Raw genomic sequence first — 25,546 nt, 5'->3', positions numbered from 1 at the left:
CTGCAGGTGACCAGCCGGATACCTGGGGGTCTGTTGTTTCAGCCCCCTCATGGGGCCTTGCACACAGCCCACAGTAGGCCCATTCTGCAGACTTGTATGAAGAGCCCAGTGGGGTTTGGCCTCGAAGGGCTGAGAAGGGGAGGAGTGTTCCAGGGCATCTTGCACCCAGCTGGCCACTCGGGCTGTCATATGATTTAGAGCCCGGGCCAGCCACAGGTTCCCTGGCACTCCCTGGCTCCTGGGAAGGTCCAGCCCCAGGCACTCCTGGTCTGGCTGGAGGGTGGTGGCTGGATTTTGGCCTGCCCGGCCCCCTCTGAGTCACTGCCCTCTTCTGGCTGGAGCTGGACTGCTTTGCATTGCAAATGCCCTTGTCAAGGAGGCTGCTGCCCTCTCTGAAAGAAAGAGGCTCGGTCAAGTTTAGTTTTTGTGTTCTTCCCCATCCTGCAGGTCCAGCTGCCCGGCTCATTGCTGAGGGCGGCTGAGTTCCCAAGCTGCGCCCACTGCCTGGGCCCATCTGGGGTCACATAGTCCTGGAGTGTGACAGATGGGAGTTTGAGTCCTAGCTCGGCCACTTTGTGGGCCCAATACAGGTCTCTCTGTCACAGTTGTGAAGAAGTTTCAGCAGAGAGAATGCGGTGCAGGGCATGGCCCAGTGCCTGTGACCCACTGGCTCCCTTCCTTGGTCTGTCCCTTTGCTCCTCAGGCCTCCTTGTGGGCCCAGTTAGCTGGAGCTGCCTCACAGTTCTGAGATGGGGTGCCTGTTACAGATGGAGAAACTGAGGCCCAGAAAGAGGGAGTAAGTGGCTTGCAGTTGTCAACTGAACTTGGCCTGTTTGGAGACCTGTTGGATGAATCTGGTGGTCAAATGTTCTGCTGGGAGGAGGGAGAGGAGGCATACAGCCTAACCCAGATTTAGGAATCTCCAGTGTGGGACAGGGTGGGGTGTCTTTTCTGTGCACTTGGGTCCGCTCAGGCTGGGAGCTGCTTATCTGAGGAATTCAGACAAGGGCTGCCCTTTGCTGTGGGGGTGGGAGGCTGTCCTCGTTGCCTGGGAAGCCTGTGATCCCGTGGCCACCCACAGAGTAGCCCAGCCTTTCTGGGAAAGGGCTGTGGTGCTCAGAGCTAGGGCCTGGGGTCAGCCAGTGAGTGGCCGGGTGACCTAGGGCAAGTTACCTAACCTCTCTGATTCCAAGAACCAGCAGTTACTGGTGCTTTGCTCCCTGTTTTACTGGCACCTCTCACTTAACCTGTTGACTATGCCATGGAGCAGAGTGGAGGTTGGGGGAGGCCTGTACTGTTGTTATTCCCATTTTATAGGGGTGGCTCAGAGGCTCAAGGAGGGAGTGATTTCTCTGCGTTAATACAGCAGAGCCCAGATTCAAACTCAGGATGTGCTTTTAGCCTGTTCTGCCTTTGAGCCTTAGTTTCTTCTTCTGTGAAATGGGAGAAGTCATACCCACCCCTAGAGTTGTGATGGGGAATGGGTACTGTGTATACCATGTCTGACCAGGCAGACTGTTGCAGCAGCTGTTGTTACTATGGTAGAGGGGCCCAGGCCCCAGCCCCTCCTAGGTCTTGGGCGGACCAGGTGGAGTCAGCAGAGGGCCTACATCTGACCTGAGGGCTGGGGGCAGGGTCTTGGATCCTACTGAAGAATTAGTATTCAGCCCCAGGCTGAGGTCTCAGCTGGCTTCCCAGGCCCTGGGGCCACTGTCACCCTACCTGTCAGCCTTTCAATTGCCCTAAACCTGCCCCCTCATCCGGGAAAGTCTGGAAATTTCCAGGTCTCAGCCCACAGTGTCTGGATTTCACCTCTCTCTCCCCTTCTTCCCTCTTGGCAAGGGGCCATGGATTCCCTGAACCCGGCTGAGCCTGCCTAAACAGGCTTTCCCAGCCCTCATCCTGGATGAAACCTGAGTGGCATGAGGAGGGAAGAGCTGACATTGAACCCCACACAACTTGGCACTTATGGGCTCTGGGTACCTGTTTGCTGCTGGGCATGTGTGTCTGGAGGGAACACACACGTTGGGACCTGAGGCTGCTTTACAGCTGCTTTGGCTTTTGCCCAGCAGAGGGGGGTTCCTGGGTTCCTACCCTTCCACTCCCATGCCACACACCCTGGTCTGCAGCCTGGGAGCCCCTCCTCACAGCCCACCTCTCCAGAGGGCCAAGGCCCTATTGTTTTGGAGGTGGGGTAGGGTCAGGGGTGACGAGACCTGCTTAGTTTATTAGCACACTGTCCGTAACCCCGGAGACCCCTGACATGTCCCAGGGAGTGGGGGTGGTGGCAGCATGGGTGGTGTCTGAGCAAAGCAGGCCCAAGCCTCCACTCCTGCAGCAGCCACCCTCCTAGCTAGAGTGTTTCCTTGTGTGTTGGGTGCTATGGCAACAGCTGGGTACACAGCTCCAGCCTGACCCACTTTGAGCAGGTAGAACAGGTGGTACATTGCACTGTTCCCCAGCCTCATCTTTCTGAGGCCTCCTTATGAACCATAATCCTCACAGCTACCATGTTCAGTGCTACGTGCCAGGTGCCGTGCTGAGTGTTTTTGCACGTGCTGTGTCTGTTCATCCTCTCGGCCATCCGGCGAGGTCATTTGGCTAGAAATGCAATTGGGAAAATAACCATTTTATCATTAGGGTTTAAGCTGCCTTTGATTGTGCATTATTAGATGCCAGGGACCTGCTGAGCACCTCGAATGCATGATCAGCTGAGTCCTTGAACCACCCCGTGAGCTGAGGAGGAAATTGTGGTCAAGAGACCTAAAGTGATGGACCCGTGTCACTCAGCAAGAGAGTGGCAGAGCTGTGATTTAAACGTGGGCAGGTCCGGCTCCAAGGCCCTGCCTTGCCTTGGTGGCAGAGGGCTTGAAGCAGCTACAGCCTCATGTCATGTCCTCAGACCTTTGAAGGAGGTTCTTTTTAGTGGATTGGGTGGTACAGGGAAATCCAGATTTGGATCATTTCAAGGCACTGGGCTACATCCTGTGAGATCTGAGGAAAAGGGGCCTCTGGGCCACAGGTGGGGGTGGGGCTGAAGTCCACTGCTGTGGAGTTGGTGCCAGGCACGGGCTGGCACTGGGGCACAATGGGCATTTGCCAACGTCTCTGCCTAGAGGCCTTCCAGCAGACGCATCCAAATGGCATCTGGGAGGCTTTCCTAGGGGTCCCAGGGGGGATGCATCCCAGCCAAGTCTAGTGAGTCGGGAAGCAGTGGACCAGGCTGTGGTCTCCCTAGGGCAGGCTGGGCACAGGCTTCCAGCCTTGAGCCAATCTGTCTTTCAGGCAGGAGGAATCCCAAACATCCTGAGAGGTCTCTGTGCCCAGCTGGCACTGGTCCTGTGGCCTGCCCCATGCACGTGGCTGGTGGCGGGAGGGAGCGAGAGGGAGGCGTTGATTTACCTTACAGCAAGTCCTCTCTGGAGGAGACAGGCAGAGCGAGCCTCCTTGGCCAGTGGATGGGGAAACTGAGGCTGGGGGCAGAGAAGTCACTTGTTCAGGGTCACTTCGTAGGAGGAGCTAATGGCACAGCCGGATGGGCTCTGGTTGGCCCCGACTTCTGCCCGCTGTGCAGTACCCCTCTTTGCTGGGCCAGAAAGAGAAGAGGGGCCCCTCCGATGGCTCTTGCTGCTCTGCACTTGGGTGCCAGGCTGTCTAAGAAGCAGACTGTGTGACTTGGGCAGGCTCCCACCCGTCCTTTCTTTTTGGCAGCTTTGAATTCTCAACTGTCTCTTCAGTGGGGTTTTTATTTGGGCAGCCTTTTGAAAGAGGGCATGCCTGCTCAGAATACAGGTACTGACTTCTCTCTGTGGGCCTGGCCTTGAGCAGGCCGGGACGGGAGACCTCCGAGGGATGTTTGGGATTTGTGGGGGGCATGAAGAAGACCTTGGACAGGTCAGCTCTGCAGCTGGAGGCCCTGTGCCCGGGCCTGGGGAGGCCAGGTCTTTGCACACACACACCACAGGCTTGGCTGGGCCTCTACTTCCCCGAGGCCCTCTCCCTCCCTCCTTGGAAAAGGATGCAGCTGCCACTTGAATCTGCTGCCCTGCGAGGCCTGCTGTCATGCACATCTTAATGTGGAGGGAGGGTCGTGTGGAGATGGACACACAGTTCTGTCTCTTGGGCCCGAGGGTGCAGGGAGGTGGAGGTGCAGTGGGACCCTAAGGCAGGCAGGGCATCCACTTCCCTTCACAGATCGGGAGCTCTGGAGGCCGAGTGGGGAGGGGGCAGGGGGAGGAGGGGGAGGAGGCTGGCAGGCGCAGGTCCCTTTTCCACATTTACCGAGCACCCTCTTGGCCCTGGACTTTCTTTCAGAGGTGACCGGGACCAGACAGCCTTGCTCCCATGGAGCTCCCCATGGGGTGGGGGCAGTGTGCCTGTGGGCATCACAGAGGAAGGGCTTCCCTGAGGAAGGGACTCTTCATGGGAGCCTTGTGGGCCAAAGGGAAAGCCCTCCCTATCACAGTGACGTGCCCCATCCTGAAAACATAAGCTCCATGAGTTTGGGAAGAGGTCAGGCAGAGGCCCCCAGCTGGAAGGCACTTGGTCAGTGATCTAGGCAAGGGGCTGGCGTGGTTGGGGTATGGAGAGGGGCAGCATGGGGCTGGCTGCAGTCGATGAAGATGGGGATAGCTGGGCTGGACAGTTCCTGGCTTTGGGGGTCCAGCCGACGGGCAGGGGGTCAGTGTGCCCGGTTTGCCGATTAGGATGCTGGCTCTTGGCTGCCAGGTGGAGAAGATGCCAGGGTGCCTCACCGGTACTCAGTAAGGGAAGTTGGAGTTCTGGCCTGGCTGGGCCGTGGCAGGCAGAGGGAGAAGAGTGGGCACACTGGCGAGAAGGTGGGCGGGTAGAGCCGGCAGGTGGGTTTCCTTGTCCTCAAGTTCCTGGCAGCACACCCAGCACTTAGTAGGTGCCGGAAGATGGAAGTTCAGAGAGTGCACGGTGGCCAAATGCGGCTGGGGTTTTGTTGCCGTATACAGTGCTCTAAGAGTTTTTGACAGCATAAACAAAAATCTTTTAAATAAGAAGATCGAGCAACGGTGTCACGTGGCAGCATGTGGCCCAAGGGGCTTTGCGCTGCCTCCTCCGTGGGCTGCCTGCTCTGGGCTCCTCCTGACCCCCTGCATGCCCTTGGATCCCTGACGGTGGTCTGCCTCCCTCATTTGCTCGGGCCAGCCTGCTCCCCGGGGCCCCTGTGGAAGGCCTTCCGTGCACAGGCTGGGGCCTGAGGAGGCGGGTGCTTGTGGAGAGAAATCTTGCTGGCAGGCTGCAGAGACCACCCATGGCAGCCAGGCTGTGGCACCAGGCCAGCTGCGGGCTCCCTCGGGGTCAGCCTGTGCATGGCCTTGGTGTCTGCTCCTTGAGCCCAGCCTTTGCCGCCAGCTGGCCACACCATTGGCAGGTGCCACCCTGGCAGCCCCTGCCACCTGCCTGCCAGCCTGGCATTGGCAGAGCCCTGACCCGAGGTGATCTGGCCCTGTGGAGCCAGGGCTGTTCCCCGAGGCCTGTTCCCTGAGGCGTGTTCCTCACTTTGATCTCTGTTCTGGGAGCTGCTCTGGCCAGGGGTTCTCAGTAGCAACCACACCGTGTGTCGGAGGGCCCCGAATGCTTTTGAGCTCTGCTTCTTCAGTACCTGGGAGTCCTGACTTGCATTCGCGAAGCCCTGCCTGGACCTCGTGAGAGCTGCTAGCATGTCTGCTCACGGGCCTCGCGAGCCTGGGGACTCAGTATGTGGAGTCTGGTGACTGCTGGGTGGTGACCCTGCGGTCACTTGCCCACTGCTGGGAGGAGCAGTATAGCACCCGTGGCAACCGATATAGATTTATCCTCATCTCATCAGACAGACGCGGAAAGGTTTGAGCAGGGGAGAGACATCAGATTTGCTTAGAACGAGACCTGGAACTAATTTGGGGCGAGGGCGAGGGCTGTCTCCCTTCATTATCCACTTGGCCTGGCAAGTGCTTTCTGTTCTGGGGCTACCAGACCTGCCCCCAGGGCCTCAGATGTGCTCTGTGAGGTCTGTCTCCCTTGGGCCTTCTGGCTCTCCACGAGGTCACACTGTGCCGTTGGTGGCCTTGGTGAGGCCTGAAGCTGCCCAGCCTGTGCCTGGCCTTGGTGTCTGCTTAGGACTGTCGTTGCAAACCCTCTGTCTCTGCTGTGAGCTTCTTTTGGTGGCCTGGGCTTGGAATGGCTCTCAAATGCAGGCCTGGAACCACCCAACCCCCCATCTGCCCAGATGTCAACTGGGAGTGGCCAGCCCGCAGTTGGGAGGAAAGAGCCCCGATGGAGGACGTGCTGCCTCTTTGGTCAGGCTGGTGGCTTGCCCTGCACAGGCCTGGGGAGGACATTCCCGTCCTCTGCCTCTTGTCACCTGTTTGACCTTGGGCAAGGGGCTCAGTCTCTAAGCCTCAGGGGCTGCTGGAGTCTGCCTCGCAGTGTTCTGGGGAGGACCAAGTGAGATAATGCCTGTCAAACGTCTAGCTCGGCTCCTGGCACGTGGTCGAGGCACTGGATGTGCTGCCGCCCATCCTTCCATCCCTGGCTGAGTCAGGGTGGTGGGCTGGATGGCGCACCTCAGTTGCCCTTCTGTGGCAGCTGGAACTTCCCTGTGGGCCAGGACTGACTGGGGTGCTGTCTCTGTCTCATGATTCTAGGGGTGCTGTGGGGAGAGGCTACTTCCGGAGGGGTGGGAAGCAGGTGAGGAGCACACCTAGTGTCTAAGGAGCTGGGCGTCACGCTGGAGCTCAGGGTCCCCAGTGGGGCCTGTGCACTTTCTTGTCTCTGTTGGCTTGAACCTGCCCTGTCTTGGGGCGCTTGGCTCCGAGCCAGTGAGAGCTGGAGTGCTCCCGGGGTGGGGTGGGACTAGGGTGTAGGGGGCTTCTGCCTGCGGGAAGGAGCCCTCTGCACAGCCAGTTCTAGGACCCACTCTGGCAGGCGGAAGACCGCCCCCCCACGTGAGGCAGAGGGCAGACTGCTGGGGGACGGGGGAGCAGGGGAGAAAGCCAGGGGCCCTCGGTGGGCGGCAGGCCCCTGGTGCTCCCTGACTTTTACCACACCTTACTTTTCTAGTTGTTTGCTTCTGCAGTTGCCTTGTCCTCAAGCTCCCTTCCCCCGCTTCTTCACCTGGCTGACCTCCTGCTCGGCCTGAGAGCCACCTCCTCTGGGAGGCCTTCCCTGGCCTCTTTTGGCCTTGTACACCTCTGTGGGCCAAGCGTCTTAGCACGGAGTGGCCTCTGTTGCATCACGCTCCTGGGGCTTCCTGCTGAGGGTTGGCGCTGGCGCAGGGCTGGAACTTTTCTCCCTTGGCCCTGAACCAGTGTGGGCGCTGATGGTGCCGGACCAAGTGCCAGTCACCACCAGTTGCTTGGGCCCAGCCCCTCCCCACCCTGGTGCGGGAGGTATCAGCGCGTGTCAGGAGCAGCCCTCGCCTGCCTACCATGCAGCTGGGCACTGCCTTGGGCTCAGAGGCTGCGATTGAGAGGCAGCTGGCCGCACCGATGGGTTGTGTCAGGTGGACCCTGTGTGTGGAGTGGGGATGCTCCTAGGGGGATGGGGCGGGGCGGGGGCTGGTGCCTGCCCTGGGAGGCACCTCGGCTGCTACTCACTGGCTCTGTGACCATGGCCAACAGCCTTGTCCTCTCAGCCTGGGCTTGCTCCTCCATCAAATGGGGTGCAGGTTCCTACGTGGAGGCGGGAGGGCTCCCTAGATCAGGGCAACCTGCTCGCACAGGGCCCTGCACCCGGCAGCTGAAACCAGACTAAACCTGCTGGGGAGGGCGCTGGGGAAGGCAGAAGTCTGCGCCCTTTTTGCACGCAAGGCGCCCTTACTTCCCACCACTTCCTCTGAGCGAGTGCTGGACTCTCTGCAGACCCACAGAGGCAGCACACCTGCGGCTCCCCAACCCCCAGTCCCTCAGGGACAAGTTCCTGCGCACCTTCTGTGTGTGGGCACCCCCCCCCGCCCCCGTGCAGCTTCCCGGGGTTCCAGCCCCGCCCCGCAGTGCCCTGCCCTGCAGTGCCGCGCCCAGGAATGGATGCTGGGCTCCGTCCCAGGGACAGTAGGTGATTAGGTTGGGGGAGAGGGGAGAGAAGAGCAGCACAGGGCAGAGGGAGGCAAGGGCAAGAGTGCTGAGCAGGGAAGAGCTCGTGGCCTGGGGGCTCGGGGTCGGGGGAGGCCACAGGGAGGGGCTGGGACTTCTCTGACCAGGGATCCACAGAAGGGTGTGAATCAGAGTCAGAGTTGTATTTTAGAACCCCCAAGGGCAGCCATGGGGTTGACCACTTGGGACTCCACATTGTAGGAGGGGAGGTGGCTGTCAGCTGAGAGGAGCGGTTTCCCACCTCTGTCATCATGGAATGATTAAAAACAAAACTCGAGCCTGCTACGCAGCAGCCGTTGCTACTCACGACAAGGACAGTGTCACAAACAACCTCGAGGGAAGGAAGCCAGACACAAGAGCATGCTGTGCGGTGCCGTTTATATGAAGTTCAAAAGCATTCTGATTAAAAAAAAAAATCCTGATACGAGTCAGGATGATGTTGTCTTTATTGGGGTGGCAGTCATGTCTGGAGAGGACTTCTGGGACCTGTAAAGTCCTGCTTCTAGGAGGCTGGTTACACAGGACTGCTCTGAGAGCCAGCCAGCCGAGCACTGACGTGCGCACGTGTCTGTGTGAGAAAGGCCTTGAGACACCCACACCTTTGGTCGTGCTGGGCACCTGAGACTGGAGGAGGTCCTCAGGTCTCTCCAGGGTCTTTCTGGCAGGGCAGCCTGAACCGTCGCTACCCAATAAGCATCACTTATGAACCTTAACTCAGCAGTTGCCGGCAGTCTTCTCTGGCTGGGGATTTTCCTTCTGCCTCTTGCAAACCCTGGCAGGGGCTGCTGGGTGTGGGGCTTGGCGGTTCAGAAGGAGGGCAGGCTCCCAAGGCTGCCAGACCACCGGATCTCTCTGAGCCTCGCTTTCCTCTTCTGTGAAATGGGGTGATAAGCTCCTTCTTGGTGCTTGGATTAAGTGGGTTACCACCCCCCTGCCCCCACGCCCCCGTTAGGTACCCAGCATAGCCCCCGGCACAGAGTAAGTGCTCAGGAAAGGCTGGCAGTGGTTGGTATTAATGCAGGGCAATCATTGGAGAGGATCCAGGGGTGGGAGCAGGAAGGAAAGGTTCACCTTCCTCCTGCTCTCCCCTTAATTGTTTCTCTTCTCTCTTCCTGTGTTTCACCCATTCAGCAAACATTTGTGATTCGAGCCAGGCTGCTGCCCTGGTCCTGCACTGGGCACTGGGTCCAGCATTGGCCGAGACAGCCATGGCCCCTGACCTTGGGCCCATGAGCCAGGGGAGACCATTAGACACGTCAGCTCTCCAAGAAGTGCTGAGCACGGTGCGGGAGGGGAGGCATCAGCCACTCCTGCCTGCTCTGGCCCTGACCGCTGTCTTTGGGGATGGGCCTTTGACTGGGTACTCTCCCTGAATGCGACAGAAGGCCTGACCCAGGGCTCCAGCACCTCCTAAGGGTTTCCTGTCGGCTAAAGAGGAATCACATGGACCTGGGTGAGAATGGCCATGCCCCTTTTGGATGCAGACAAGACCAAGGCCCAGGTTTGTTTCCCAGTGTCCCACTCAGGCCTGGCTCGTAGTAGGTGCTCAGTTAATGTGTGTGGACCAAGTGAATGGCAGGGGCAGCGATTAGCCCAGGGTCAGTCCATGAGTCTGCAGGAGAATCAGCTGTCTGGGCAGGAGGTGGAGATGGGTGAGTCAGGGCCTCCTGGTTCCACCTGACCCCGAGCCCTTTGTCTTGTGGTTGGAATCTCAGAGAGCTGCTGAAGATGGCCAGCAAAGCAGGTCTTAGTCTGTGCTGGTTTTCTGAGGAGACGTGACTCTGGCTGAGTGGTCCCTGATTATTCCTCGGTCACCTCAGAAGTCCAGGGAGCCGTGGGGAATGCGGTGTGGAGCAGTGGGAACACGTGGGGGCAGATCCAGAGATGGTGATGACCTCTGACCCCTCAGTGACTACAGAGGGCTGGAGAACGTGACCTGACCACAGCTGGAGGCCCCTTTCCTAGAGGTGGAAATATCAGTGCAAGAAGGTCTAGGGTGGCCCTTATTGGGAGCAGTGCTGTGAATATCACTAATTTAGTCATCAGAGGCTTACTGAGCACCTCCCATGTACCAGGTGCCATCCTTAGGACATGGGAAGCAGCAGTGAGTGAAACAAAGGCCCTGCCTCCAGGACCCCTGCGCTCTGGGACATGGAAGCCTCCTTTCATTTTCACCATTAATAAGACCCATGTCCAGAAGAGGAAGTAATTTGTCTGCAATCGCTGTGGGGAGGGTGCTTTCGGGAAAGGCTATGGGGTTGGGTAGGGGTTCAGAGGACAGGGACATCCCTGTGACTCACTTGAGTCCAGCTATTCAAGGAACTGGGCTCCGGGGATGGGGATACCTCCCTCCTGTTTCTTCCCTCCCTTGGGTGATTCAAACACCACCCAGGCGTGAGTCAGCCAGGAGCGGCCTGAGTATGCCTGGGCTACCTGCCCGTCCACCTCCCAGGACGTCCCAGCCAGGTTCAAGGTCTGGGGAAATGTCCTGATCCATGGTCCTGGGGTGGGGAAGTGGGACCTGCATCAGGGCCCTGGCTTCCTGCTGGACCGTCTATCTCAGAGTTACTTTCGATGGTAGCGGCCATGTCCCCCTTTCAGTGTGAGTGTCCTCTGGGTATGTGCCAGGCCCTGTTCTCTCATTAGGCCTTTTAGCAAACCCGTGAGACAGGGCAGGGCAGTGACTGAGGCCCAGAGAGGTCCTGTCCAGTGAGTGGCAGATCCTGGCCTTGGTCCCCAGCCTATCTTACCCTTGCGTTGTGAGTGAGTGGTCCCGCTGGGGATCTCAGGGGCTCAGGAAGGGAAACTCCCTGTGCACAGCCAACCCCACAGTTCCGTGTTTTACAGTCGTGGGTTCTGGAACGGAGGAGGGAACGTAGCTACTATAGCCCAGCTGCGGCTTCTTGCTTTGAATTTCTAGGGCCTGGGCCCAGTTTAAGATTCTGAGGTCAGACAGCTATGGGTTCAGATCAGATCACGGCCCTCTCCCAGCCAGACCTGGGGTCGGTGGCTTCTGTGCTCTGAATCTCAGTTTCCCTGCCTGCGATGTGGGGATGATGGTAGCTACCTCCCAGGCTTGGGGTGTGGACTCCAGGAGGTCAGGCAGGGAGAGCTCTCAGTTCAGTGCCCGATAAGTAGGAAATGCTCAGGAGGCAGGAAGCTGACCTTATGGACTTTTATAGGAACATTTCCCCACTCTCCCTTCGACCCTGGATTGACCAGGCTTGGTCCCCAACACCAGCAGGTCTTGACGAGTTTGGCCCAGTGCCATGCCCCACTGACCGTACACTTTGACCTCATGACCACCCCTCCTTTAGGACAAGACTGGTCTCAAGGCCGCCTCTTCCCTGGTATTGAGACTCGTGAAGGTTCAGCCCACAAGGCGCAGGGACACTGACGGCTGCTGCTGTCCCCTGAGAACAGCTTTTCTATCTTAGAGCATCTTCCCAGCGGTCCTGCAGGGCGGGGGTGGGCGGTGGGCTCCTGAGGTAGGGCTTGGAGGTGCAGTTCACCCCTCACCTCTTGAGTGACCTGCGGACTCCCTGAGTGTCCATCTGCTCATCTGCGACGTGGGTGCTGACCGTGTCTGCGGAGGGCGCGTGCTTGCGCAGCACCTGGCGCACAGAAGGGGGCCCGGGAAACAGGAGCCAGGCTGGGCCACATTTGGTGATGGGGCACCTTCGCCCAGGTGCCTGGGTTTGGACCAGCACTTGGTCAAAGCCAGCAGTTCATTCCGGATTCCTTTCGATGGCCTGCCCTCCTCTTGGGCTGTGTGCCTCAGTTGAGAATAGCATGCCCACACGTTCGCCTGAGTGATAGGGAAGCTCGAGCTGCCTGCAGAGCCTGCCTCTGGGTGCAGGCACCTCTGCGAAGGCAGAGCCAGGGAGGCAGCGTGCCTGTGTCTGTAAAATGGGGAAGCCAGCGTCTGCCCACTTTGGGTTATTTGATGTAGTTCCAGGTTACCGGGCTGGTGAGTAGCAGGAGTGGAATGCAGGTGCCTCTGACTCCAGAGTCCTCACTCCTAACACTGATGCCCCTCCACCAAGCCCGAGTGGCTTGACTTCTAGGAACTTCTTGCTGCCTCGTCGTGTCACAGGAGGAGGGGCTGGCTGTGTCAGAACTGCAACAAGCTGCTTCCCCTGCGTGCAGCCCTGAGTTCCTGGCAGGGGCCAGATGCTGCTGGGCGGCCACGTTGGCCACGTCACTGGAATGGAGGCTCTACCGCCCTGCAGCCCCTGGACAGATGCCTTGCCTGGTCCCCGGGGTGGGCCCCTCCCCAGGCGGCTGTACTCTCTTCTCTTCAGGGAAGCACAGGCAGATGTTGTCAATTTAAATTGTTTCCTTATTAGACTCTCGCCTTTCCCAGGCTGGGCTGGGTTTCATCAGCCGGGAACTTTGATTGCTTCACTGTGACTGCATCACTGTGACTGCACGTTCTTCCAGGGACCCGGCCAAGGACCAAGGTCAGGGAGATCATGGAGCGGGTGTGGCTGAGGAGGTGCAGGCTGGATGTTGTGACCGCCGGCCCAGCGGGGAGGGATTCGTGCGATGGAGCCTTGCCCTGGTTATCTCTCATCATGGGGGCAGAAGGGGAGGAATCCGGGGACCAGCCCTTTCAGGAACACAGGAGGGCAGTGGGGCTGGGAGTCCCTGGGGTCCTACTCAGTGCTCATGGATATGCCCTCGCTTAGCCAGGTGCCCAGCTCCTGCCTCAGAATCACCTGGGAGCTTGTTTAAAAAGTCCGGTCCAAGGCCTGCAGCAGTGGTTCTCAACCAGGGGTGACTTTGCCCCCGGACAGCTGGCAATATCTGGAGACATTTTGGGTTGTCACAGCTGGAGTTGTGCTACTGGCAGGATGCTGCCAAACATCCCGTAATGCACAGGACACCCCCCATAAAGTCCAGAATGGCTTAAAATGTCAGTAGTGCCGGGGTTGGGAAACCCTGCCATAACGGAGTCTAGTTCTGGCAGGGCCTGGGAATCTCCATTTGTGACAAGCCATGGAATTTTCAGTGTTGACTTGAGGCTGAGAAGCTCTGTCCTCCCAGGCCTCACCACCCCCACCCGTAGGTAGTGGCCACAGTTGAGCTGCCCCCTGCCAGGCAAGCTCTGTGCTGGGTGTACGGTGGTGACCAGACAGGTGTGCAGATGAGTACTTGCAGCCAGGCTGCTGGGGAGGTGAGGGGCTGAGGGTGGGTCAGGCTGGAGCCCTTCCGTGGCTCCCCACTGATAGCCCGGTTTCCCTTCTCTCAACTTCCTGCTCTGAGACCACTGCTGGCTGTGCCTTCACTCCGACTCTGGAGAGGGGCCCCAGATGGTCCCTGTCTGTGAGGACCCTGTGGGCCGTGGGCAGCCTGTGGCCAGGAGGTGGCTCTCATGGAATTGACCCCTCATCGCCTGCGTGATGGAGACTGGGGGGTGCTAAAGCTCTGAGATCTTGCTGCATTTCCTGGGCAGTGAGGCTGGTCTGGGCCAGGTGATAGGGATGTGGCAGTGAGCCACCCTCGGGGAACCATGGAACCCGGACGCTGGGGTGGCCTTTTGCTGGGAGTCCCAAACTTCCCCATCTGAGAGGCCGAGGATGGTGGCTCACTTCAACCTGGTCTGCTGCTCTTCACAGCCTTTGAGGCATCTTGAGTTGTTGGGGCCCTGAGAAGAAGCATTCCCTCCTCCCAGGTGTCCACTTACCTTCCTGCTTCTGAAGGGAACCAACATGGGGAAGAGGCGAAGGTGTGGCCTTGGGTCAGCATCCAGCCCTATTGTTCTGTCCAACCTTGCTTGGGCTTGTTCTGCCCTTCTCTGGACCTCAGTTTCTTCATCTGTAAAATGGGAATGATAATGGCACATACCTCCTAGGATTGTGGTAGTTGCTCATGTCTATAAAACACATGTCCTGTAGAACAAGCTCAATGAACAGGACTGGGTTTTACTGTTGATTAATTAAAGATGAACCTGGGAGGCAGGAGCGAGTGTTCTAGAGCGAGGGTCCCGCTCTGTGCAGCTCTGTCTTGAGCTGTGGGGAGGCAGTGGTGGCAGATAGGTGCCATCTGTGTGGGGCCCCGACGGCGGCCAGCTGCCTTTGTGAGTCACTGACACATGGTAGGGCAGGTGCTAGAAAGATGTGTCTACTACACACCCATCGTGCCGGTAGAATTCTTTACATTGCCTCTCTGGGTGAGCAGTGGAGAAAGGAGCTGGACACGGCACCGCAGGGTCATGCGACAGCCCCACGCGGTGGGCAGTGTCACCCTTTCACAGATGAAGTCCAGGCTCCCGGTGGTGGGCCTCCGGGTCACTCATGCAGCCCTACCCTCACCTGCCTGATTACCCCCCTCCCCCCGGCCTTCTCTTGCCTCTTCCTGAGAGCCACCTCCTTCCTTCTGGGTCTTCCCACCACCCGGGCCATCTCCCCGCGTCTTCACCCAGCCAACCGCAGCCTAGAGGTCCCAGCCATGGCGTCACTGCCCCGACCAAGTCAGGCCCCCAGTCTGTTCCGCTTCCTCGCAGCCCCTTCCACTTCCTTGGAGGCTGGCGGCAGTTGTCAGTTGCTTTTTGTGTGAGTCTGTCTCCCCACTCAGCCGGGGGCTCCTGAGGAGGTCTGCTCCCGTTGTGTCCCCACACCCACGTGGGCCTGGCACCGAGCCGGCGTCCACAGTGAGGCTTTGTGGATGCATCACAGAGGCCCTGGTCGGGATCTGGGGCCAGGGGAGCTCCGAGGGAGACACCAGCCTGGTAGGATGCTCTGCTCTATTTCAGGACAACCCAGAAAGAGCCAAATTCTGCCAGCGGGCTGTGGTGGGTGGAGAGGGCTCGCCCTGCCTCTCTGGGATTTGGACATCTAATTGTGTATCTTAAAGCTAAAAACGAAACTCCCCTGAAAACCCAGTCTCTGTAATTACCTATCCCTGGCAGCATGGAGCTGGGGACTCAAGCCCTGAAACCCCAGGCTAGGGAGGCCATCTTCATCTCTTACCAAGGGGCGCCCGGTCCTGCCGGGAGGGTGAGTGTGGGCCCAGGCCTTGAATCAGGCAGATGGGCATTCAAATCCCTTTGCTTTTGACCAGCTCTTCTAACCTCACACCCTTTTCTCATTTTTCAATTTCACGTTCAATTACAGAAACAGTTCTTGGACAGACACAAAGACAGTGGCCCTGCGAACGGTTCTTCACCCTACCTTAGCCAGACCCGCTCCGAGCTCCCTCCTTCCTTCAGCCATTGTCTCCTCCTGCCCCTTTGCAGGTGGAGCAAGCCGCTCGGCTTGGGAGCCCCGAGTCCAGGGCTCTGGACGGTGTCCTCTTTGGGCTTGGTGCCATCATCTTTACATTTCAGTTCTCAGCGCATCCTGAGCCACATTAGCAGGGCAAGCGGGGGTTGGGGTGGGGGGCGGATGCACAGTCCTGTGTGTTCTTAATGAGCATCTTCTTTATGTTTCGTCAGAGATGCTCATTCGTTGTAATTTTTTCACGCTCTTCCTCTTTCTGGCTCACTGCACCTGGGGAGTTGGGGAATGTACGCAGAGACCCACGTTTCCCACACAGACCCTGTCCCTGCCCCCGGGGCCACAGTCCGTCGAGGTCATGGCTGGTGCCAAGCGGTGCTCAGCTCTCAGGATCCCGGTCACCCTTCAGGGCTCTTGGCAGCGCTGCAGTGGGCCTTTGCTGTTCCTGGGGTGGCTTTTTGGCCTCTAGCCTCCTCGTGCCTTCTTTTTTTAGCAAATTTATTTATTTATATATATTTTTGGCCGCTTTGGGTCTTCGTTGCTGCGCGCGGGCTTTCTCTAGTTGCGGTGAGCAGGGGCTATTCTTTGTTGTGGCGTGCGGGCTTTTCATTGCGGTGGCTTCTCTTGTTGCGGAGCACGGGCTCTAGGCGCACAGACTTCGGTAGTTGTGGCGCGCGGGCTCAGTAGTTGTGGCTCGTGAGCTCTAGACCGTAGGCTCAGTAGTCGTGGTGCACGGGCTTAGTTGCCCCGCGGCATGTGGGATCTTCCCGGACCAGGGCTCGAACCCTGCGTTGGCAGGCGGATTCTTAATGACTGCGCCACCAGGGAAGCCCCTCCTAAGCCTCTCCTCGTGCCTTCTTAAACATGTCGGGCATATTCCCACCTCAGGGCCTTTGCACTGACTGTTCCTCATGCCGGGACTGCTCTTCCCCCAGGCGTCTGTGTGGGTCACTCTCTCACCCCCTTCGGCTCTTTGCTCAGATGTCACCTTCCCATTAACACCTTCCCTGGCCGTCTTTCCCTCAAGCACCCCCAACCCAGGCACTGCCTGCCTCCTTCCCTGTTCCTTTTTCCTCCATAGCACTTACCACCATCTTGTGTTTTTGCTTTATTTTGTCTGTCTCCTTCCTGCTGCCAGACTATAAGCCCCTTGAAGGCAGGAATTTCTGTTTTGTTCACTATTTATGTCCCTAGGGCCTTCAATAGTACCTGGCACCTAATAAGTGCTTAGTAAAAGGTTTTTGAATGAATCCATCCCCTGAGATTCCCTCAAACCTGGCCTGGCAAGCTCCCCCCTGGGGCTCGTGGTCCCCTGCTTGGCATCTTAATTTCTGTCTTTTTTTAATGAATGCCCCCTCACCCCGACCCCTGAGCCTGTGCTCATCTTTCATCTCCCCCCATTAGCCCTGCCCTGTGCCTGAGACCCTATACCACCTGACTGAGGGTGCCCAGCTCCCTCTCTTCAGAGGGCTCTGGAGGCGGCTGCAGGGCTGAGTCCTGGCTGTGCCATCTCTGGCTCTGGACACAGATGGGCCTGGAGTCAAGACCGGCCTCTTCTCCTCACCACCCTGTAGCTGTGAGTGAGTTTCTCGGCCTTTCTGAGCCTCATTTTCCTCATCTGTAAAGTGGGCCATGATAACACCCAACCTGCAGCATTCAGGAGTTCCAGGCAGCACACAGTAGGCCCACAGGGAATGGCCACTGCTGGGGTGTTTGTTTTTATCCTTGCTGTGACCTCCTGGGTGGGCCAGGGCGAGGCTCTGAGCTTCTTCCCATGGGAGTGGTGGCATTTAAGAGCGTGTGTTTAGAGCCCTGTGGAAACATGAGGGAGGCCCAGGGCTGATCCCGTGAGCCCTGCCCTTGCCCACCTTCCCACAGCGGGAGAGGAAACAGCCTGTTACCTGAGCCTGGGAGGGCTCCGCATGGCTTTCTCTGGCCAGGCCTGCAGGAACCACGGTCAAGCAGGCTTCCTGGCCGGGTGTTCCCATGGCAGACTCACAAAGGGGAAGGGAGAGAGCCCACAATTCGATATCGGCTTTTGTTCCCAGACACTAATCCTAATTCTTCTGGGTGTTTCAACACGCCCAGCACTGTGAGCTTCCTCCTCAGGCTCCAGCAGCTGCTTCCAACTCCTGGCTGGCTTGAGCAAGTGGAGGGGGTGGGCGGAGATCTGAGGGTCCACATGGGAGCCCTGGCCGGCCCCTAGCTTTCCCTGCTTTCAGGCTTGGTCCTTCGGCTGCTTGGGAAGCATTCTGCTCGTTTCACCCTTCCATTCACCTCCTCAGGGCTGCTTTCAGCCTCTGCCTAAAACCGGAATCCATAATGGCGAGACAGACGCACTGTCAGAGGAAGATTCAAAGTTCTCACCATGGTCCAGCATGACCTACCCCTGTTCCCTCGACAACCTCGTCCCCTCTGCTCCCCTCCCTAGTCCCATTCAGCCGCTGGCCCCCATGCTGCTTCTCCACTTGCCAAGCTTGTTTCTACCTCAGGGCCTTTGCACTTGCTGTTCGTGCATCAGGACAGCTCTTCCCCCAGTCTTTGCTCAGCCCACATCCTCACTTCACTCCAGACCTTGCTCAGACGTCACTGCCAAAGGGCTTTCCCTAACCACCTGCCCAAAGTAGCAGCCCCCACCTTCTCATCTCTATCCAGTACTCCCTACCCACCTTCCTTGTTCTGTTTTCTCCATTTTTCTCTCTTTATTTGAACTACCATGTTTTCGTTTTGGTAACAGCTTTATTAAGACGTAATTCACAGACCACACAATTCACCCATTTAAAGTGTACAATTTGGGGGCTTCCGTGGTGGCACAGTAGTTAAGAATCCGCCTGCCAAAGCAGGGGACATGAGTTCAAGCCCTGGTCCGGAAAGATCCCACATGCCGCAGAGCAACTAAGCCCGTACGCCACAACTACTGAACCTGCGCTCTAGAGCCCACGAGCCACAACTACTGAGCCTGCACGCCACAACTACTGAAGCCCACGCGCCTAGAGCCCGTGCTCCGCAACAAGAGAAGCCACTGCAATGAGAAGCCCGTGCACCGCGACGAAGAGTAGTCCCCGCTCGCCGCAACTAGAGAAAGCCCGTGTGCAGCAGCAAAGACGCAACAAAAATAAATAAATAAATTTTTTTTAAAAAAGTGTACAGTTTGGGAGTTTTTAGTATATTCACAGAGTTGTGTGACCATCACCACAGTCAATTTTAGGACATTTTCATCACCCCAAAAAGAAACTCCATACCCATTAGCAGTCGTTCCCATTTTTTCCCAGCTCCCCCATCCCCTGGCAATCATCAGTCTTTCTGTCTCTTATGGGTTTGCCTATTCTGGGCATTTCATAGAAATGGAATCATACAATGTATAGTTCTTTGTGACTGGCTTCTTTCACTTAGCATAATGTTTTCAAGGTTAATTCACATTGTAGCATGTTTAGGTGCTCAGTTTCTTTTGATGGCTGAATACTATTCCATTGTATGGATATACCACATTTTATTTATCCATTCACCAGTTGATGGACATCTGGGTTGCTTTCACTTTTTGGCTGTTATGAATAATGCTGCTGCGTACATTTGTGTACAAGGTTTTGTGTGGGCATATGCTTCATTTCTGTTGGGTATATACCTGGGAGTAGAATTGCTGAGTCATATGGTAACTCTATGGTTAACCTCTTGAGGAACTGCTAGACTGTTTTCCAAAGCAGCTGCACCAGTTTACGTTCCTACCGGCAGTGCGCGAGGGTTCCAATTTCTCCCCATCCTCATCAACACTTATTATCTGTCTTGATTATAGCCATTTTAGTGGGTGTGAAGTGGTAACTTGTTATATAGTTTTGATTTGTGTTTCCCTGATAGTTAATGATGTTGAGCATCTTCTCATGTGCTTATGGGCCATTTATATATCTTTTTTGGAGAAATGTCTGTTCAGATCATTTACCAATTTTTAAATTGGGTTGTTTGTCTTTATTATTGAGTTGTAAGTGCTCTATATATTCTAGCTACAAGTCTCATATATATGATTTGCAAATATTTTCTTTCATTCTGTGGGTTGTCTTCACTGTTTATTTATTTATTTATTTATTTATTTTGCGGTACGCGGGCCTCTCGCTGCTGTGGCCTCTCCCGTTGCGCAGCACAGGCTCCAGACGTGCAGGCTCAGCGGCCATGGCTCACGGTCCCAGCCGCTCCGCGGCATGTGGGATCTTCCCGGACCGGGGCACAAACCCGTGTCGCGCCACCAGGGAAGCCCGTCTTCACTATTTTGATGGTGTTCTTTGAATCACAAAATTTAAAATTTTTTATGAAGTTCAAAATATCTATATTTTTCTTTTGTTGCTTGTACTTTTGGTGTCATATCTAAGAAACTGTTGCCTAATACCGGATCATGAAGAGTTACCCCTATGTTTTCTTCTAAGAATTTAATAGTTTCAGCTCTTAAGCTTATGAATTACTTATTGTATACGGCATGAGAAATGAGTCCTGCTTTATTCTTTTGCACGTGAATATCTAGCTGTCCCAGCAACGTTTGTTAAAAAGGCTGTTCCTTCCCCCATTGGCACCCTTGTTGAAAATTAACTGACCATAAATGTGAAGGTTTACTTCTGGACTCTCAATTCTATTCTGTTGATCTATGTGTCTATCCTTATGCCAGAACCACTCTTTCTTGATTATTGTAGCTTTGTAGAAGTTCTGCATTCAAGACATGTGAATCCCTTATTATATTCTACTTTCTCTAGATTGTTTTGATTATTCTGGTCCTTTGAACTTCTAAGATTTAGGATCAACTTGTCAATTTTCTGCAGAGAAGCCAGCCGAGATTTTGATAGGGATCATATTGAATTTTTAGATCAATTTGGGTGTATTATCATCTTTTTTTTTTTTTTTTTTGTGGCTGTGTTGGATCTTCGTTGCTGCATGCAGGCTTTCTCTAGTTGCAGCAAGCAGGGGCTGTTCTTCGTTGCTGTGCATGGGCTTCTCATTGCGGTGGCTTCTCTTGTTGCGGAGCACGGGCTCTAGGCGCGTGGGCTTCAGTCGTTGTAGCACGTGGGCTCAGTAGCTGTGGCTCGCGGGCTCTAGAGCGCAGGCTCGGTAGTTGGGACTCACGGGCTTAGTTGCTCCGCGGCATGTGGGATCTTCCCGGACCGGGCCTCGAACCCGTGTCCCCTGCATTGGCAGGCGGATTCTTAACCACTGCGCCACCGGGGAAGCCCGGGAGTATTATCATTTTAACAATATTAAATATTTCAGTCCACGACTGTGGGATGTCTTTCCATTTATTTAGATCTTCTTGAATTTCTTTCAGCAATGTAGTTTGTAGTTTTCCAGAGTATACGTTTTGTACTTCTTTTGTTAAATTTATTCTTTTTGATACTATTGTAAATGAAATTGTTTTCTTCATTTCATTGTGGATGTTCACTAGTACTGTATGTAGAAATAACTGATTTTTGTATATTGCAACCTGGCTGAACTCATGTATTCTAATAGTTTTTTTACTGGATTCCTTAGGATTTTCTACATACAAGATTAAGTCATCTGCCAAAAGAGGTAGTTTTCGTTCTTCCTTCCCACTCCCAGCAAAATGTAAGCTAGTCATTGCTGTGGCCCCAGTGCATAGAACAGGGACTGGCACACGACTGGTGCTCAATTATTTGAATGAATGAATGAGGCTGGGTCAGATGATGCTCCAGCCCAGCGTTCCCACTCCTCCTTTGGCACCTGCTTCTTGAGGGTCCCTGCCCATGTCCACTGGCGGGTTGGGAGCTCTCTCTTCCTCCCCCTCATCTCTAGCCCTGACCTTTTCTGTTTGTCCCCAGTCTGCGGGGGTTGCTGGAGCTCACCTTCCTAACAAGGTCAGAGCATTTTGGTGATTGGCCCCAGCCCAAGTTGCACAGTGAGCATGAGGCTGCGAGCCCAGGTCTGCCCGACGGAGTCCTGTTGCTTCTTGTCACAGCCCTGGCAGGATGTGGGGAAGCCTTGGTCCCATCCTCAAAGACTTGTGGGGCTAGGAGGGAGCTCCTCATAGAGGCTTGGCTCCGGCGCTTTCATCGGCTGAGAAACCAAGAGTATGTTTGTTCCTCACTCATGCGATCCCCTCTGCTAGGAACCGTCTCCCCCGCTTGCTACTCCCCCCTCTTCATTCGGGTCTGAGCCTGAATGCCACCTCCCTGCAGCCAGTCACCTTCCCTGACTCACCCCTTCCCCCACCCTGTCCTGGTGACACTGAATCATCAGTGGGGTGACTGTCAGATGTCAGTCTGTGAATCAAGTCCACCACAGCATCCAGCACCTGGCACATACTTGGGACTCAGAGACATGGGTAGACGCCTCGGGTGCAGATCAGGGCGCTGCTGGCTCCACAACCCCAGGGGGTTCTGTCTGCCAGGCTTTCCCGAGCCCCTGACCCGTGAACCACGGTGATGGCTGAGCGCTCTGACTCTGCAGTTGGACCGTCCTGAGTTCAGATCCTGCTTCGTCCATCCCTGGGGGTGTGACCTTGGGTGGTCTCCGGGAGCCTCAGTGCCCTCAGCTGTAGAAGGGATGGCACAGAGTCTCCTTCCAGGGTTGCCGTGAGAAGCAGGCCAGCCCGTGTTCAGGAGATGCTCAACCTGTGCTGACCCTCCGCCCACCGGCCCCCGTCTGGCCATTAACCCGAGCCCCTCCGGTCTCCAGGGTGTGGAGCGGTCACTTCCTCAGCTGTCCACTCGCTGTTCCTGTTAGGTGGGATGAGGCTGGAGATCATGTCTTGTACGCCTGCCCCTCCCTTCCTGAGCGCGTCCTGCCGTGGCAGGGGGGCTCATTTCCACCATGTGCCGCTGCCACCCCCGGGGCCCACCGGCCCCTGAGGCAGCTGGAGAGGCTCGGTGGACTGCTCGCACTGGCTCCCACTCACCCCCAGGGCACAGGGCGCCTCCCCAGTGGGGGAGGGGGTGCTGAATTGGTGGGCTTGGTCGTGCTCCTCAGGTCCAGGAGGCGCTCCAGGGGCTGGAAAGCCAGCACCCCCTCCCCGACCCTGCCCTGACCCAGCGGTGAGGGCTGAGCATGTGGCACCAGAGCCAGGCTGCCGGGGTTCAAGTCCCTGTTCTGCTCTGCCAGTGGTGGGCCTCGGGCCGGGGTCTTAGCCCTAGAGCTCCCGGTTTCTTTGAACGTGGGCTTGGACTACGGGTAGCAGCTGCCCCAGACGGTGCGTGACCTTGGATCGCCAGCCTTGGAGAAGGCTCCTGTGGCAGCTGGTTTTGTGAAGTGCTTTGGGTGGTGCCTGGCACACAGAAGTACCGTATGAGCGTTAGCTGTTGTTGTTGTTGTTATTATTATCATTGTTATTATTGCTGGTGAAGAAGGGGGCTCTGGAGCCAGGCGGCACTGGGCTGAGGGCCAGCTGTTTCCTGGCTGGGCAGGACTGGGCAGTTTATCTAGCCTCAGTTTCTTCATCTGTAAAAAGGGCCGGGAGTCCATCCTGGGAGCACCGTTGTGAGGCTCACTTGAGATGGCCAGTGGCAGTCCAGCTGGAGGGAGGTAATGGCAGCCGAAGGAGCTACCCGAGACCCCAGAGCAAGGTTGGGGGTGGGACAGGCAGTGCTGGAAACAGACAGCTGCCCCCAGCCTGATCTCACCCTCGCCTTGTGTTTTTTCATTTTTTATTTTAATGTTTTTGTTGTTTTTTTTATAACACGTACACAAGCAGATTCTTGTTATGAAAATACAGTCACTTTGTGATACAAAGTGAAAAGTGAGAGTTTCCCTCCCCATCCCAAAGGTAGCAGGGCCCTCACGTCCCTAAAGTGGACCCTGCACCCTTGCACTCACTGTCCCTCTGACCTGCAGGGAGGAGGTGCAAGAGAACTGTGTGCGGTGGCGGAAGAGGTTCACCTTCGTGTGTAAGATGAGTGCCAACCCGGCCACTGGCCTGCTGGACCCCTGCATCTTCCGTGTGTCGGTGCGCAAGGTGAGAGGCCAGGGGGCGCTGGTAGGGCCACTGGGCTGCTGGCTTTAGGCCCATGCCCTGAGTGAGTCAGTCAACCCCTTTTCTTGTCCCCCTTCCCTGGGAGTCAGATTGGGGGATGGGGTGGACTGGGGAGACCCATGAGGTCCCTGGGATCCCCTAGTCATCCTGCTGCCTTTGTCTGTTTCCCATGCAGGAGCTGAAAGGTGGGAAGGCTTACTCCAAGGTAAGCGGGGCCATGTGAAGGGGCGGCGGGGTGGGACGGGATGGGTGGATGGGACAGGCATGAGAGAAGCTCCTAGACTAACCTCCAGCCGCGTCTCTTGCCCCAAACAGAAGACGCCGTGCCCTCCATGAGATGTATTATTTTTTTGAAATATCTTTTTTTTTTTAAATTTATTTTTGGCTGTGTTGGGTCTTCGTTGCTGCACGCGGGCATTCTTTAGTTGCGGTGAGCGGGGGCTACTCTTCGTTGCGGTGCGCAGGCTTCTCGTTGCGGTGGCTTCTCTTGTTGCGGAGCACGGGCTGTAGGCGCGCGGGCTCAGGAGCTGTGGCTCATGGGCTCTAGAGGGCAGGCTCAGTAGTTGTGGTGCACAGGCTTAGTTGCTCCTCGGCATGTGTGATCTTCCCGGACCGGGGCTCGAACCCGTGTCCCCTTCATTGGCAGGTGGATTCTTAACCTCTACACCACCAGGGAAGTCCCTATTTTTTTGAAATATCTTTATTGATAGTCTTTTCACTTAACATAAAGGCAGTGGATGTTTGTTGCAGCACAAATGGGACAGAGGTTTTCAGAGTGAAAGGGTGGTTTCCACCCTAGTTCTCTCTAGGCCTCCTCCTCAGACTCCACCATTTTGATTTGTTAGGGTCTTTCCAGACCTTTTTTTTTTTTGCGGTACGCGGGCCTCTCACTGTTGCGGCCTCTCCCGTTGCGGAGCACAGGCTCCGGACGCGCAGGCTCAGCGGCCATGGCTCACGGGCCCAGCTGCTCCGCGGCATGTGGGATCTTCCCGGACCGGGGCACGAACCCGCGTCCCCTGCATCGGCAGGCGGACTCTCAACCACTGCTCCACCAGGGAAGCCCTCCAGACCTTTTAAGAAAAAAAAAAAAAATGCATGAAATATATGTCCAGAGCCTTGAATAAAACGTGTGCATATGGCTTAGAGGATCCTACAAGGCTCACCCTATGTGTGTACTTGCACACATGCAGGTGATATGATATTTAAATTCACAAGAGGGACTTGTTCTGAACAGATTCTGCAACTTGGTTTTTTACTTACCAATACATCATGGGCATGTTTTTCTGTCATCACAAATTTCCTTTTGCTGTCTAACAGCGGCGGGGCCCATCGTTCGGCTGGGTGAAGAGGGCTCGGCCAGGCCCCGCTGTTGCACAGCTGTGTGGTTGCCGGGCTTCCCCTGTGCCCACAGACAGTTCAGGCCTACGCATTAAAACCTTTTCCACTGGGGAAGGTGGGGGAAGACGGCTCTGGAAGGGTTACCTCTGGCTTTGAGTCAGCCTGCTCTGCCCTAAGCCCCCTTCTCGTGGGGACTCTCGCCCACCCTCTGCGGCCTGGGGAGGCGCCCGGCAGCAGGGGATGGGCTCAGTCAGTCCAGAGGGGACATGCCTCTGCCTCACCTCACTCTGCGTGGAGAGCCCGAGGGAGGTGCTGCGCAGGGCGTGTTCCTTCCCACCGACCAGAGCCCAGGAAGCTCAGTGGACCAGGCCTTGTACTCCGCCTTGGCCGGGGCGCTGATGCCCTCTCCAGAAGCAGAGGGCAGGGTGGCTAGAACCGGGCTGTGGAAGATGCTTCCGGAGTGGAGATTTCTCCTCCTGTTGACGCATGTGGGTGAAGGACAGCCAGGAAAGAGACTGCCAGCCAACAGCCGGAAGTCCCACCTCCTCCCCCTCCCCCCACACACCTGCTATGTCACATGTCAGACCTGCCAGGCCCTTCCCTTCCGTTCTTTAATCAAACCTCCACCACAGGCTCAGCTCCCCTTAATCAGAGGAGGAAGCTGAGGCCCAGAAAGGTGGTGAGGCTTGACGCTGATCAGGCCTAATGTCAGCTCTGGCTCTGCCGGTTAAGGTGTGTGAGCCCCTGAGCAAGTCACTTCCCCGCTCTGAACCTTAGTTTCCTTGTCTGAAGCATGCGCCCTAAGCTCTGCAGTAGAGACTTGCATGCAGCAGGTGCTCAATAAATGTCCCTGATTGGCTTGGTTCGTCTTCCAGGTCGCCAAGCCCAGCATCCCTCCAACCTCAACCTCCAGGTCTGGCAGACTTGGCTTC

The 25,546-nt window shown here is 56.4% G+C and overlaps 1 protein-coding gene across 2 annotated transcripts in view; it reads left to right on the top strand.

Annotated features, from left to right (window-relative positions):
* The window catches only part of EEIG1 (estrogen-induced osteoclastogenesis regulator 1), a 36,080-nt gene that overhangs the window by 344 nt on the left and 10,190 nt on the right, over window positions 1–25,546 (top strand). Inside the window, exons 2-3 of one of the 2 annotated variants that reach the window (XM_033858682.2) lie at window positions 23,138–23,258; window positions 23,452–23,481. The exons of the other annotated variant lie outside the window; for it this stretch is intronic. Of the exons in view, the coding sequence (XP_033714573.1) occupies window positions 23,138–23,258; window positions 23,452–23,481 (151 nt within the window). The remainder of the gene's footprint in view (window positions 1–23,137; window positions 23,259–23,451; window positions 23,482–25,546) is intronic. 2 annotated transcript variants of the gene reach the window in all.

The sequence above is a fragment of the Tursiops truncatus genome, chromosome 6 (assembly GCF_011762595.2).
Source record: "Tursiops truncatus isolate mTurTru1 chromosome 6, mTurTru1.mat.Y, whole genome shotgun sequence".
Classification (NCBI taxonomy): Eukaryota; Metazoa; Chordata; class Mammalia; order Artiodactyla; family Delphinidae; genus Tursiops; species Tursiops truncatus.
Note: the sequence above shows the minus strand (reverse complement) of the source record. Positions and strands in the feature narration are given on the sequence as shown.